This window comes from Macrobrachium nipponense, chromosome 8 (genome assembly GCF_015104395.2).
Source record: "Macrobrachium nipponense isolate FS-2020 chromosome 8, ASM1510439v2, whole genome shotgun sequence".
Taxonomy (NCBI): Eukaryota; Metazoa; Arthropoda; class Malacostraca; order Decapoda; family Palaemonidae; genus Macrobrachium; species Macrobrachium nipponense.
Genome location: NC_087203.1, coordinates 7,345,941 through 7,362,387, shown reverse-complemented (window position 1 = coordinate 7,362,387; position 16,447 = coordinate 7,345,941). Strand labels below are relative to the sequence as shown.

The following is a 16,447-nucleotide window of genomic DNA, read 5'->3' as shown; positions in this document are numbered from 1 at the left end:
TCTTCCGACTACAAGGTGTTGACCCGCCTTTTGCAAGACTTGTTTGCCGACAAGTTTCAGCCCTCGGCCCCTCGCTCTCCTCCTTCGCAGCTGGCTTCGTCGAAGACGAGGAAAGCGCCAGGGTTCGTCAAGATGGCAACTTCGCTCTCTACAAAGAGAGCATTCAAGAGGATTCATGATTGGATGGAGTCCAGAAAGACGCAAGGCAAGACTTCCTTTGCCCTTCCTCCGGCGAGGTTGAATGGAAGAGCGGGCATCTGGTATGAGACGGGAGAGAAAGCAGGTTTGAGAGTTCCTTCCTCCTCCCAGGGTGATTTTGCCAGCCTGGTTGATGCTCCGAGGAGGTCACTCCTTTCTTCAGCTAAGGTTTCCTGGACGCTGTCGGAGCTAGATCATCATATGAAAGGCCTGTTTAGGACGTTGGAGGTTTTTAACTTCCTAGATTGGTGTTTGGGAGCCCTGACTCTTTCTTTCGAGGAACTATCCAGCGTCCTATCCTGCATGGGTAAGGCAGTCAGGGATGGCTCCGATGAGTTGGCTTCTCACTTTGCTGCGGGTATATTGAAGAAACGTACATTGTACTGCAATTTTGCAGCAAAATTGGTATCTCCTGCACAGAGGGCAGAGTTGTTGTTCGCCCCTCTCTCTAACCATCTCTTCCCGCAATTGATGGTGAAGGACATTGCGCTTAGCCTTCAGGAAAAGGCAACTCAGGACCTTTTGGCTCAGTCTTCTAGACGTCCTCGCTGCCCCCTCTTCAAACTATGGCCAGCGCAGTCTTCTAAGAAAGATGAAGCCCATTTCGTGGGCGGAGCTTTCCTCGAGGGCGTCTCCTCGAGGAGGAAAGGCTTCTCTAGAGGAAAAACCCCGCCCGAAACTAAACTACAGGGGGAAGATAAAAAAGAATGACGTGTTGGCCCTTCAGGCACCAGTCGGAGCGAGACTTATTATTTGCAGAGGCATGGAAAGTAAGAGGAGCAAACAGCTGGTCCCTCGAGATCATCGAGAAAGGTTACAAGATCCCTTTTCTCGCAACACCTCCGTTAAGCTTGGAACCCTTAGATCTGTCACCTTCCTACCAAGCTTCGAAGCAACCAGATCCTGCTTCAGATTTGCTCGATGCAAAATGATAGCGAAGAGAGCCGTCGAACAAGTTCTAACATTAGACTCCCCAGGCTTCTACAACAGGTTGTTCTTGGTTCCGAAGCAGTCTGGGGGATGGAGACCTGTCCTGGATGTCAGCAGACTGAACCTTTTTATAAAAAAGGACAAGTTCAAGATGGAAACGTCTCAGTCTGTCTTAGGAGCATTAAGACCAGGCGACTGGATGGTATCTTTAGACCTCCAGGACACCTACTTCCACGTCCCAATCCATCCTCAGTCAAGGAAGTACCTGAGGTTTGTACTAAAGGGACAGGTCTTCCAATTCAGAGCTCTCTGCTTCGGGCTAAGTACTGCACCGATGGTGTTCACACTTCTCATGAGGAATGTAGCAAGGTGGCTTCACCTCTCAGTGATAAGAGTGTCGCTCTACCTAGATGATTGGCTCATTCGATCATCGTCGGAGCCAAGGTGTCTTGAGGACCTTCATACGACGTTGCAGCTGACGAAGACCCTCGGCCTGCTAGTGAACTTCGAAAAGTCCCATCTGATCCCTACGCAGTCTATCGTGTATCTGGGGATTCAGATGGATTCAGCGGCTTTTTGAGCCTTTCCATCCGTGGAACGTCAACGGAATTGCTTAGGAAAAGTGTCAGACTTCTTGGGGAAGGAACATGCTCGGCGAAGGAATGGATGAGTCTGCTGGGGACCATTTGTTCGCTGGAGAAGTTTGTTTCTCTGGGGAGACTGCACCTCAGACCACTCCAGTTTTTCCTAGCGGGGAACTGGAAAAACAAGGAAGACCTAGATGCGACTCTGAGCATCTCTCGATCGGTCAAGGATCATCTGTTGTGGTGGCACGATCCTGTAAAACTAGCAGAAGGATTGTCTCTCAGCCTTCTGAGCCCCGACCTAGTATTGTTCTCAGACGCGTCCGCGGCGGGTTGGGGAGCAACACTGGGAAAGGAAGAAGTGTCAGGCATCTGGAGAGGGGAACAGATGTCCTGGCACATAAACCTCAAAGAATTGGAAGCGATTCGGTTGACTCTCCAGTTCTTCGAAGGACGAGTTATTGGCCGAGTTGTCCAGATCAACTCGGACAATACCACGGCTCTTGCTTATATCAAGAAGCAGGGAGGAACACACTCTCGGTCCCTGTTCGAGATAGCGAGAGAGATCCTGCTTTGGGCGAAAGCACGGAACGTGACGATCCTGACGAGGTTCGTTTCGGGAGTTCAGAACGTCCGTGCGGATCTTCTCAGCTGTCGGCAGCAGATACTGGCAACCGAATGGACTCTTCATCTAGAAGTGTGTCAAGAGTTGTGGAGACTATGGGGACGTCCCTTAGTAGACCTCTTCGCAACATCGAAGACGAAGAGACTTCCTCTTTACTGCTCCCCTGTTCTCGACCTGGGCGCAGTAGCAATAGACGCCATCCTTTGGGATTGGACGGGGATGAGGACGTCTATGCCTTTCCCACCCCCCGTTCAAACTTCTGGGAGAGGTGATCAGGAAGTTTGCGGCGTCGGAAGGAGCGAGGATGATGTTAATTGCCCCGTTTTGGCTTGCAAGAGACTGGTTCACAGAGGTCATGTCCTTCCTAGTGGGCTTTCCAAGGACCCTGCCAGAGAGAGTAGATCTACTCAGACAGCTCCACTTCGAGAGGTACAACAGAAACCTCTCCGCTCTGAGTCTGACTGCGTTCAGACTATCGAGAAGTTGGCCAGAGCGAGAGGGTTTTCAAGACCGGTGGCGAGAGCTATTGCCAATGCAAGAAGAGCTTCCTCTCGTGCAGTTTACCAATCAAAGTGGGCTGTCTTCAGGAGATGGTGTAGGAAGAAAGGTATTTCATCCTCCACGACCTCTGTGAACCAGATTGCTGATTTCCTCCTTCATCTAAGGAATGTTGACAAGCTCGCGGTTCCTACGATAAGAGGTTACAAGAGCATGTTGTCGACGGTCTTTCGACACAGAGGTTTAGATCTGTCTGACAACAAAGACCTTCACGATCTTTTGAGGTCTTGAAACCTCGAAAGTGCGACAACCTAAGATTCCGTCATGGAACTTAGATGTAGTTCTAAAGTTCCTGATGTCGAGTCCTTTCGAACCTTTGCATGCTACTTCTTTAAAGGACCTGACAAGGAAAGCTATTTTCCTAACCAACTGCAAAGAGGGTTAGTGAAGTTCAAGCCATAAGTAAACATGTGGGCTTTAGAGGACATAATGCAGTATGTTCTTTAAGCCCTTCATTCTTAGCGAAGAATGAAAATCCGTCTCCGTCCAACCCTTGGCCCAAGAGCTTCGACATCAAAGGGTTAGCAGAGATCATTGGACAAGAACCTGAGAGAGTCCTGTGCCCTGTCAGGGCTCTCAAGTTTTATTTAGAAAGGACTAAACAGTGTCGAGGTCCGTCGGACAATCTGTGGTGTTCCGTCAAGAGACCAGGCTTACCGATGTCAAAGAACGCATTAGCGTTCTTTCTGAGGAGCACCATCAAGGAGGCTCATTCGTCCTGTCGAGATGGTGATCTTGGACTTTTGAAAGTTAATGCTCACGAGGTGAGAGTGGTTGCGACCTCCGTGGCATTTCAAAAGAACATGGCACTCAGTGACATCCTGAGTGCCACCTTTTGGCGAAGCAACTCTGTGTTCGCTTCACATTACCTGCGGGATGTGAAGACGACATATGAGAACTGCTGCTCGCTAGGACCATACATTTCTGCGGATACAGTCTTGGGGGTAGGAAGTAATGCTCATCCTATCCTATAGAAAATGGGTAGGTGAGCTTTTAATTTTGTTGTATTGGTTTATGGTTATGGGGTCGGCCGCCTAAGGCGGACTTCCCTTTCTTTAGCCTAAAGTTAAGTGGGATTAACTTTTGTTAGGCTAAATCAGGTGGTGGTTTTTGCTTTTTTGCCCTCAATATGGTCAATATGGTCTAGTCACATTGTGGTCACGCCCCCATTGACAGATCATCTAGAACTCACCAACTACATAGGTCACTACCTTGCTGGAGACTCTAGTAAAGCAGAAGCAGACTTGGGTGACAGAAATCACGAAGTCAGCTATGCTAACAGGTAAGGAACCAAGATATCAATCATCTGCATGCAATTTGTTTCCTAAATCATTCTATTCTGTCCCTTCCCACCTCCAATGGTGGGATTCAGCTATATATATATCTGGCAGGTAAGTTTCATGAACAAAATGATATTGTTATGATACAATAAAGTTTGTTCATACTTACCTGGCAGATATATATAATCAAGTACCCACCCACCTCCCCTCAGGGGACAGTGGCATTAGAAAATCTGAATAGAAAATGGGAATGGTTCCTGATATCCGCCTCCCAGTGGCGGGAATGGGTACTAACCACCTGGCCGACCACTGCGTTTGCCAGGAGTTTTGAAATTCTGTCGGATTTTGGAGAATACAGCTATATATATATCTGCCAGGTAAGTATGAACAAACTATATTGTATCATAACAATATCATATTCCTTCCCTCCGCGCACGGATTCTCCGCCGCAAATCTCCGAAATGCTTACATCGCATTCTCGTAATATTTGCTCCATTTCATATTAGGCGTTTCTTAGAGTTTTATATATGAAAATGTGTGTAATTTCATGTAGAATACAACTAAAAATAATTGAAGGTCGTAGCTTTTCTTATTTTCGAAATATTTGCATATAAATCACGATAAGTAGAAATAATTTGAAATGGTCGAGAAACGCAATTGTAAGCTAAAACTCTTACAGTCTAGTAATATTCAATCATTTATCTTCATTTTGAAACAAATTGGAAGTCTCTAGCACAATATTTTGATTTATGGTGAATTTTTGAAAAAAACCTTTTCCTTCCCTCCTCTCGCAGATTCTCCGCCGCAAATCTCCGAAATGCTTACTTCACATTCTCATAATATTTGCTCCGTTTTATATTAGCTGTTTCATAGAGTTTTATGTACGAAAATTCTCGTAATATTTGCTCCATTTCATATTAGGCGTTTCTTAGAGTTTTATATATGAAAATGTGTGCAATTTCATGTAGAATACAACTAAAAATGATTGAAGGTCGTAGCTTTTCTTATTTTCGAAATATTTGCATATAAATCACGATAAGTAGAAATAATTTGAAATGGTCGAGAAACGCAATTGTAAGCTAAAACTCTTACAGTCTAGTAATATTCAATCATTTATCTTCATTTTGAAACAAATTGGAAGTCTCTAGCACAATATTTTGATTTATGGTGAATTTTTGAAAAAAACCTTTTCCTTCCCTCCTCTCGCGGATTCTCCGCCGCAAATCTCCGAAATGCTTACTTCGCATTCTCATAATATTTGCTCTGTTTTATATTAGCTGTTTCATAGAGTTTTATATACAAAAATGTCCGCAATTTCATGTAGAATACAACAAAAAATAATTGAAGGTCGTAGCTTTTCTCATTTTTGAAATATTTGCATATAAATAACGATAAAAAATTCTACATTCGGTCAACTTTAACTTGACCGAAATGGTCTAAAACTGCAATTGTAAGCTACATCACAGACAGTCTAGTAATATTCAATCATTTATCTTCATTTTGAAACAAATTGGAAGTTTCTAGAACAATATTTCAATTTATGGTGAATTTTTGAAAAAAACATTTTTTTATGTCCACACGTTACAAATTCATGCATCATTTTGTGATAATATTTTCTCTGTGTTGCTTTGATCTTTTTACAATGTGTTACATACCAAAATGATTGCAATTTAGTGTACAATACAAAAAAAAAAAACTCGTTAGCTTTAACCGTTTTGCTCACAGCGCGATTTGTATACAATTATATATGAAGTTTTTTTCGTGCTGTCATATATCCCAATGTTTATATATTATAATGATATTTTTTTCATTTCTGTTGGTTGCATACTAAACTTCAGGTAATGACAAAAAATAGAGCCAAAAATGAACTCTTAATCTTGAAAACTAAGCGTGCTGTGATTTAAAAAAAAAAAAATTTTTTCTGTTTCGGCGCTCACTTGCAAACGCCGCCGGCATACGGGAGACGGTTTTTAAAATACCACTTTGGCGTTTAAGGGTTATTGTTATTATCAAATACTAATTAATAATCATAATTTTGGAAATGTGCCTCAGCGGGGATAGCGAGTGCCCTGCCAGGTTTAACAGCACCACATCAAGGCCTTTGTGAAAAGGGCCCTCTCCCATTGTTTTTTATGGCTGGACACACACCTTGAGCTTGATAGAGCTTCACAGTTGCTCGTTAACAACGGGTATTGTAATAAGCTCATCAACCGAGAAGTGCACACCGCCCTCAAAAGAGGGTACTCGAATGAGGAAGAAAACCCACGACTCTGTCCCACAGATGGTATCAAGCAAATTGAATTTTTAGTTGTTCATACGCAAACAAACCTTTGGTCTTAACAATAGGATAATTTCTAGCGCCTAGCTGGATCCGGTTAAAAAAACGGATGAAAGCAAGGAATCCTGTGATATCTGGCAACACTTGCATAGATCGGGTGAAGGGTGGTCAAAGACCACTCACCTATGCCACTGCGTCAGTGTTTTCTTTAACCGCCTGGGCGAGAGTCGTGGTTAACCTCTTGGCTTTACCCAGTTCATTGCCCATTTCCCTTGTGTTTAGTGTACATCTGTGTTTGGCTGATATTATGGTTTCTTCTGTTCTTTCTCGGCCTCGTTAACGTGTGTGCCCCGGAATTCCAGGTTTTCCGTGTTCTTGTTTCTTGGCTTCGGCAGCGACTGATCCCCACATCATGTATAGCAGGTGCCATTCTAATTTTTGTACTATAACAGTTCCTTGCATAGAATGCCGGGGATGGCCTAAAGAGCAGTGGAAGTAGTTTTATAGCAAGAGAGAGCATCGGAGGGTTTTGACTCTTCCTTCATGGGAAGGTTTGTCGCCTCTTCCCAATGCTTCATCTCCTGCAGTATTCACCCGCCATAGTAGCGTTGTTCCTGTGTCTCTTCCCTTTTCTTCCATAGATTCGTCGCTGGAAGTATCAGGAAGCAATCAGGCTGATGTTTGTAATGTCACCCCTTCTTCTTCGGGAGTTAATTTGATTCCCGGGAAAGGGGAGGCTTTTTCATCATTCTCATTTATTCCAGAGTCGGAGGCATCCAAGATGGTGGCGATTTGGAAGATGCTCAGGCTAGGGGGTCCCACGTCCTTGGCGCACTTTATGGAGGCTTGCTACCCCCCTCCCTCAGGCTGGCCAGGCCATCCCCCCCTCCTCCCGGCCTCGTCTTCATGGGTAGCTGAGGTCACCCATCTTGTTGAACCACCAGTGACTGCTGCCTCTTCGAGTCAGAGGGAAGCCGTGGCGTCAACCCCGTTGATGACGTCACGGGATCCGTCATTGTGTATTCCTAGACCAGTGGCGTCTGATTCCTCTTCACCCTGAGGGGAAGCCGTGACGTCATCACCACTTATGATGTCACTCCCAGTTGTTTCCTCTACACTGCCTCTCTCAGCCGTGACATCATCACTGCCACCCGTTTCGCTACATCTCCCTTCCTTGTCCTCGGAGCCTTCTCTTGCAGATCAGTCTGAGGTTATATGCCAGGCAGTGCTGAAGAGGTTGGACGATAAGTTGGCTGCCTTGTCGGTTGGGAGGACTGGAAGGAAACGTGTTGCTTCGTCCCCGCTTCCTACAAAAAGATTGCATAAAAAACCAAGGCTGTCTTACTCTCCCTCTTCCCCCTCTACGCCACGTAGGTGTATCAAGCATTGGAAGGCTAAGGACTTAGCTCATTCTTCGCCTACGAAGCAGGAACAACGAGGACGTGTTCTCAAGAGTGTTGGTGTTTCGGAGTGTGTTAGTGTATCTTCCCTTGTGTAATCTGCAGTGGCTGCTTCATCCTCTGCATGGAATCACGGGCGTGTTGCAACCTCCCCTGTCTGTGCTCATTGCGAACGTGTTGCAACCTCCCCCTGTCCCTGCACATTGCGAGTGTGTTGCAACCTCCCCTGTCCGTGCACATGATGCAAGTGCTCCTTCTCCAAGGCCTATTTGTCGCCGTAAGAATCTCAAGGTGCCTGTCAAGAGGTCGAAGGTGGTGAGCGCGGAGTTGGTGTAGCAGGAGTGTTTGCCTGCCCCTCTCACTAGTGCTTCCAAGAGTTCGAGTTCAAAGTCTTGTGCTTCGGGCTGACAACAGCCCCTCAAGTGTTCACAAGGGTCTTCTCTCTCGTGTCAAGTTGGGCCCAAGCTCAGGGGATCCGTTTGCTGAGGTACCTCGATGATTGGTTAGTCTTGGCAGTTTCCAGGGAAAAGCTGCTGCAGGGCAGGGATTGTCTGCTTCAGTTCTGTCTGGAACTGGGCATCATAGTCAACCAGGAAAAGTCGAATCTTGTACCCAGTCAAAGGATTCTCTACCTGGGCATGGTCATCAATATGACAGTGGCAGAAGTTTTCCTGTCAGATCAGAGATTGGAGAAGTTGCGGGTGGTGGCGCGCGACTTCCTGTCTGAATCACATCAGTCAGCTCATCAGTGGCAGGTTCTTCTGGGAGTGTTGTCTCCCCTGAAGAAGCTGGTCCCTCATGGGCGTCTTCATCTTCGGTCTCTGCAATGGAGACTGGGAGAATTCTGGTCTCCGGCGGGGGACTCACCCCCTGTTAATGGGTCCTCTGTCTCTGGAAGTGAGAGAAGACCTTCGTTGGTGGTTGGAGGACCAGAATCTTTTGAAAGGTGTCCCTCTGCGTTTTTTTCCACTGGAGTTCCTTCTATTCTCAGACGCCTCCCTCGCAGGTTTAGGCGTTGGAGTTTGGAGGACAAACAGCAACATATCAACGTCTTGGAGTTGAAGGCAGCCTTCCTGGGTATGAAAAAGTTTCGGGAAAAGGTAGAGGGTCATTCTGTCGTTCTCATGTCGGACACACCACGGTGGTAGCCTATGTGAACAAGCAGGAAGGCCTGGTTTCTCATCAACTTCATGCCTTGACTGTCGAGGTTCACCAGTGGGCGGTCAGCAATTCAGTAGAGCTCTCAGCCAGGTATATCCCAGGCAAACGGAATGTGGTCGCAGACAAACTCAGTCGTCGGGAGCAGATCCTAGGCACAGAGTGGTCCCTTCATCAAGTGGTAGCAGACAAACTTTTCCAGGTTTGGGGGAGACCGATGCTGGACTTTTTGGTGACTCGTTTCAACAGGAAGCTGGAGATATTCTGTTCAGTGGTCCCATATCTTTTAGCACTGGCAGAGGATGCATTCCAACATCCCTGGGACAACCTGGAGGTGTATGCCTTCCCTCTGATTTGTTTGATCCGTCAAGTTCTGAACAGGCTGAGTTCACACGATCTCAGGGTGACTTTGGTAGCCCCTCTGTGGCCTCTAGCAGAATGGTTCCTAGATCTGCTGTCGTTGTTGTCAGAGGTTCCGAGGGAGATTCCCCCTTGCTGACATCTCCTGTGTCAGCCCCATGCGGAAAGGTTCCACCAGTCAGTAGAATCCCTGTCTCCTCATGGTTGGAGGCTATCAGGTATCTCCTCTGAGCGAGAGGCTTTTCTCAGAGAACAGCAGGGCATTGTCCAGCAGTCTCAGAAAGTTGACCTCCACAGTTTACCAATGCAAATGGGATATCTACTGTGATTGATGTCGTAAACAGAGTTTTTCTCCACTCGCAACCTCTATTCAGCGAATAGCAGACTTTTTAACTTTCCTCAGAGACGAGAAACGTTTGTCCGTTTCTGCTGTTAGAGGCTACAGGGCGGCCCTGAGTTTGGTGTTACGGCTTAAAGGTATCGACATCTATTCTTCCTGGGAACTTTCCTTGCTAGTTAAGGGGTTTGAGCAGTCAAGTTCTCCTAGAGAGCTCAAGCCTCTGACATGGGATGTTTCCTTGGTTCTCAAGAGCTTCACTAAGAGTCCATATGAGCCCTTGCGTCGCTCAAATGACAGGAACTTGACACTCAAGACAGTTTTCCTTCTGGTCTTGGCATCTTCCAAGAGGGTAGGAGAGCTCCACAGTCTGAGCTATGAGTTGAAGCACACCAGGGGGTTGGGGGTCGGTGTCCTTCGAATTTGTCCCGGAATTCATGGCCAAGACCCAAAATTCCTCTGTGCACGATGACAGGTTCACTTCGTTTTCCATTCCATCACTGAATGACTTTGTGGTCGGTGATGCTCGAGCTTTTGTTGTGCCCTGTCCAGGCCCTGCGTTGCTATCTTAAAAGGACTCGGCACCTTAGACCAGGCTGCCGCAGACTTTTTGTTAGCACAGGCCATACAAAGAAAGAGGTGTCTAAGAATACTATCTCTCTTTGGATACGGGAAGCCATCAGACAGGCATACTTGACTTGATGATTCCACCACCACGTCTGTGCAGGCTAGAGCGCATGACATTAGGGGTATTGGTCCCTCTCTGGCTTTCATAAAGAACTTGGCCGTACATAGAGTGCTGAGCGCTGGTAGTACTTGGTGATGCCAGTCCACGTTCACCTCTTTCTATCTTAAGGATGTTGCCCACAGATCTGCGGACACGTTTTCCCTGGGTCCTGTGGTGGCTGCCCAACAGGTTGTGTAGCTCATAGTTGCCCTTAACAGGGCACTTTTGTATCTTACCTAAGATGATTGTGTGGATGAGAGAATGAGTGAGCTGGCTGGTCTCCTTTCTCTTGTACCTTTCCTTCTTCCTTTGGGTGGGTTAAGGAACAGACACGTCATTCGCTGGACTGGTCTGATACAGGTGAGTAAGGTAGTCATGCTGATAGTGTGGTTGCTTAATATACAAATATCATACCCACTATTTGGTAGCATATGCTCCACTCCTTGGCAAGGAGGAGTTGGAAGTAGTACAAACCCTGGTGTATTGGTTTGCTGTTGGACAGTCAAAGTTTCTCTTTGGTTCCCTATACAATGGTTCTCCCATATATCATTTTACATCACTCAGTGTCTGAGAGGTTAGATATCAATTTATTTAGCTTCTCAACAGGCTTCAGTCCCTCTCCAGAAGTTGCTTAAACTGAGCAACACACCAAAGGTTGGCATGTCAAAAGTCAGAAAACAATAAATGTCAGTTTTATTACAACACCAGGGGCATTAGATAAATATGACAAATTTTCTAAGACAATTTGTATTTTTCATAGCTACAAACCTGAGGTCTTAACAATAGGATAATTTCTAGCGCATAGCTGGATCCGGTTAAAAAAACAGATGAAAGCAAGGAATCTTGTGATATCTGGCAACGCATGCGTAGATCGGGTGAAGAGTGGTCAAAGACCACTCACCTATGCCACCACGTCAGTCTTTCCCAACTCAGGATGTGTTAACACACAGAGGGGCGGCTAGACAATACAAATTGTCTTAGAAAATTTGTCATATTTATCTAATGCCCCTGGTGTTGTAATAAAACTGACATTTATTGTTTCCTGATTTTTGACATGCCAACCTTCGGTGTGTTGCTCAGTTTAAGCAACTATGAGAAAACCATAATTAGAAAGATAGAGAAGAACCTTCATAAAATTAATGCAGCAGATGCAGCAATAATTTTTAATAAAAAAAATAAGAATAATAATAATAATAGTAATATAACTGTAATGACAAAATGATACATATAAAGAATTCTTTCCCTCATCTTTCATTTTAACTCCACCAGAAGCTTGAAGTCCAGAGCTTTCACATATGTCAAGTAATGTGACAGGAGGAAGAGGGTTGCCAATTAGGATCAAGGATCACTCTCTCTCTCTCTCTCTCTCTCTCTCTCTCTCTCTCTCTCTCTCTCTCTCTCTCTCTCTCTCTCTCTCTCTCTCTCTCCCAGTAGTAGAGCAATAGATATTCTCTCCTTAGATTTCCAAAAGGCCTTTGACAAAGTTCCACACAAGAAACTAATGACAAAAGTTAGAGCTTTAGGAATTGTAGGAGAAACATCAGACTGGATTGAAGAAAACAGAGAGTTTTAATAAACGGTGAAGAATCAGAATGAGCAAATGTGACAAGTGGAGTCCCTCAGGGTTCTGTCCTTGGCCTGCTCTTGTTTTTTATTTATATTAATGACATTGATGTAGTATTAACTAGCATGATAGCCAAATTTGCAGACAACACCAAACTAGGTATAAATGCAGCAGGCCCGGAGACATTAGAAAGTTTAACAAATCTAAAGAAAATAGGAGAGTGGTCAAAAAGATGGCAAATGCCTTTTAATATGGATAAGTGTACAGTGTTACAAATAGGAACAAACACCCATCATGCCAACTACATGCTGCTTGGGAATGACATAAACAGTGTAGAACAAGAAAATGACCTTGGAGTTATTATTATTAAAGAATAGATTAGAAGGGGTACAAGCACGAGCCACAAAGTTAATTCCATCCATCCATCAGGCAAATAGGTTACTAAAGATAACTGGAGAGCCTGAACATGTATGCCTTAGAAACACAACGATTGTGAGGACAACTAATAGAAACATTTAAAATACTGAAAGGCATAACGAAAATAGACAGTAACCGATTTACGTTAAATGAAAACCAGACAAGAAATAATGGATGGAAACTAGAGCTGAAGAGATACAACACATCTCATTGTGGGAACTTCTTCACATACAAGATATGTGACACATGGAATAAGCTGCCACCAGAAGTTGTAAACAGCATGAGTGTGGAAGAGTTTAAAAGAAAGTAGACAAAATTGTTAGAACACTGTGAATGCACAGTAAAACCTGCTCCAAGAGATAAGTGAGCACACAATGTCTCCCTGGATGGGCTAATAAGTCTTTGAGACATCCTAATCCTTGTAACTCCTTGTACTCTGTCTCCATGCATATGTCTCCATACATACGTATGTAATCTTCACACTCCTATATTTTTACCAACCATTTATTTTTGCAAGGGTAATGTATTAAGCTAACTTTTAAATGAAATAACAGTAACTTTAATTTCATTTAAAAGTTAGTTAATATTTAGGGAGCATGATTAGGGTCATATTTAGTGTTTCAAACTCTAGAAATACGCATTTATCAGCATTTTTAGAGTGTGCCAAACTTACGCGAAAATTCCCTTTGCTCAAGGGTGTCTGGAATCTAACCTCGCATATGTTCGGTGTATCATTGTACAGTAATTTGTGGATATTTCTCATAGAAAAATACCACGAATACGCGAATTTCCCATGAATGATGGGTAGATGTGGTCAATAGAGAAGTCCGTAAATGCATGGATCCCCAAATGTCGAGAACATGAATACAGGGGTCCACTGTATTTAATTCTCCATTTATAAATTTTCCTCCCTACCTCCCCACGCTCAAAGTGGACAGAAGTAGGCTGACCAGCTACCTATCAGTCCCCTGGCAGGGGGTGGGGAAAGTAGATGGATAGAAGATGGATATTCATAGAAAACTGAGCCTTCTTGTTTTTTGTTTCAATCTTTATAACTACGGCTGGCACAGAAGCAAAAGCTATATAAGGGAGAGGTAGGTATTTAAAAAATAGATCTTAAATTAAGTAACTTTTACAAAATTAATAGCAAATAATTTACTGTACTATTATGCTTTGAAAGTATTGTATGGTATTGTATGATTAAGGTTTCTATGGTTTCTATTTATAGTCATGTGAAGAAGCCATCATAAAAGTACGTGGTGCAGCCGCAAATCCACAGTCAACTTTGGCTCAGATCACAACCCAGATCCTGTATCCCTTGGTCCAAGCAGCTGAGACCAAGGACCCCAAAATTGTCAAGGTAAGAGTTGTTTGATGCCTAAGTGTATTTCAGGCAGAATCTTGCACAGTTGAGTGTGATCATGGTTTGTCTTTTAAAACTTCTAGCATTGTCACTTTTTATCCAAGAGAGATTATTTTGGTCTCATTTTTTGGGCAAATAATTTTACTTTCTTTTTAATCATCAAATTCTCTCTAAAGTTTAAAATGTAAGAAAATAATTGAGGTAGTTTAGCAAAAAAGGAAAGTTTTTTATAACACGTCTTACTTAACATCTCTTAGCAGGAAAACTTTTAGAGACAGAAATTTAAGATATTTTGTATTATGTAGCTGATAAAATTTCCTTTTCATTTATAGTATGTATATAGTTTCACATTTTGGGCAAAAAAAGTGACTATTGAGAGAAAAAATAGCAAACAATATTTCATTGCCGTGTGAGTTACAGCAGTACACAATATAAATTTTTGTTAAATCACTTCAGTGGATTAATTATTTTCCTAGAGAGCTCACTTTGGTCTCCTTTTTTTTTGGCAAATGATGGAACTTTATTCTTAATCATCCAAATACCCCTTAAATATTAAAAAGCAAGAAAAAATGAAGTTCAGTGTAGCTGAAAATGAAAATTTGTATACCTTGCCTTTCTTGACTTAGCAGAATATTTTCTATTTTATAGCTGATCAAATTTCTTTTTCATTTATGTAAATTTTTTTCTATATCTTTTAAACAAAAATATAAGTGAAAATATTAATAGAAAATATTTGATAGATATGTGAACATGGCAGATGGGTCTCATGACAAGCAAGGGAAGAGTGTGTGTGTTTGTGTGTCTAACATGATCTTTCTCTTCTATAATATTTATACGTACATGTATATAAGTCTTGCTTGGAAAAAATTAGAAATACAAGAACATGAATAAAAGAAACGTCAAGACTCCTCACGACTTTACCCTTAGGCACGGCCTGAATAATACCTTATGGCATCTTGAATACACTATAACCAGGGTAGATGCGTCACAAATCTAAATTAAAATTTTCCACAAAAAAATTTTTTAAATAACAGATCTATGACGAGAGAAACATAATTATATGCTGGGGCCACTTGGTGAGGATTCTGCATCCCTCCAACATGACTGGCAAAGTACATCTTGCTGTACATTGGGAACTATTTTTTGAGATTTTTTAAGAAACACTTTTCATCAGATATATTTTAATATTTTACATCCAATGCCACTGAAGGAAGTAAAAATGGCCAGACATAGAATGTGTCCTTTGGCACTCAAAGAGTTAACAGTTTGAAGAAGAATAAATTTTATTTATTGTTGTATGAAATATTAGAAAGACAACTTTGTGATAAGTAACACAGTAGTTCATTTGTAAATTAAAATTAACTTCAAATCTTCTTTTCTTCAGTTATCCATTGGATTAATGCAGCGGTTAATTGTGGCTGATGTTGTGGATGCTGGAAGTGGAGAGCACATTGTTGAAACACTGTGGATGCTAATGGAAAATGGCATAGAAGAACTGAAAGTGCTACAATCAGTCACGCTTCTCTTGACAACCAGCTCTGTGATTCAGGGACCAAATTTAGCTAAGGTTTGTTTACTCTCAGTTGAAGCAATTCTTGAAAGTTAATTCTAAAGAATAAACTAATAGGTCTTGTGGTAAAAAATATTGCTTATACATAACAAACTGTTTCTTGCTGTTTTGTCACAAACCATTCCTTTGGCTTATTTGATTGGGATGCTCCCATATATTGGTTGACTATGACCAGAACATGTTTTTGTGTTCTTACACAAGTACAAATCCTAATGTTTTATGCTTGATTTTATTTTCCATGGCTGTAATAAAAACTCAAGATAAACAGCTAACAGGGTTAGATTAAAATTTTCATGTAAGAAACTTGCCAAGTAACTACATAGCTTTAGTTTCCACTTGTGCGGGAACTTAAATTTAAAAATTGCGATAGCGCTCTTATAGTTTTTGTGTAGGTGACTAGCCCTGCCCACCATCAGGGGAACAATAGGAACAACAAAGCAAAAGAGCTCAATTTATTTCTCCCAGCTTTCAATGTAACATTGAATGGATACAGCAGCTCTTTTTTTTATTATTTCATCAGTACGTAGTTTGGTCATGTCCTCCAGGATTAGGTGAAGTATTCTTACAATTGTGTAGCCTTCAGGTTGTTAGTGTCAGCCTAGGTTTGTTATAACTTGTTTTGTGGGTTTATAATGTCGACTCAAGTTCCTCCAACTTTAGATATTGTCGGGATGGTTGTAAGACAAGGTTAATAAAGTCTTTTTATGATTCTCATATGATTTGTGCTAGCTGCAGGGGCAATGATGTACGAAAGCACTGACTTGATGAGTGTAATAATTGAGATGCTAAGCAATGGAAGGTATTGAAATCCCATCTAGATAAGCTTGATTGGGATAGGAAGTGGAAGGTGGCCATTTATTATTTCTCCTTCCCTTGTTCCAGCCTTGTCTCCCATCTTCAGGCCCCCTACCATTGTACAATTGTGCGAATGTTGCATCACTTTACGAAATATATGTAGTTCGGATCATTTTCTTTTTTATTTTCCATACAATAATATGAAAATTGGAATCTGTTATCACAAGTAAAAAATATAATTACCAGCCATATCAACAGATTATCATCTGTATAAAGATTATTTTATGCAAATAATATGTTAAA

The 16,447-nt window shown here is 42.6% G+C and overlaps 1 protein-coding gene across 1 annotated transcript in view; it reads left to right on the top strand.

Annotated features, from left to right (window-relative positions):
* LOC135222605 (protein MON2 homolog) overlaps positions 1-16,447 on the top strand; it is a 325,482-nt gene that overhangs the window by 46,708 nt on the left and 262,327 nt on the right. Inside the window, 2 exon segments of the mRNA XM_064260699.1 lie at positions 13,645-13,776; positions 15,164-15,346. Coding sequence (XP_064116769.1) covers positions 13,645-13,776; positions 15,164-15,346 — 315 coding nt within the window.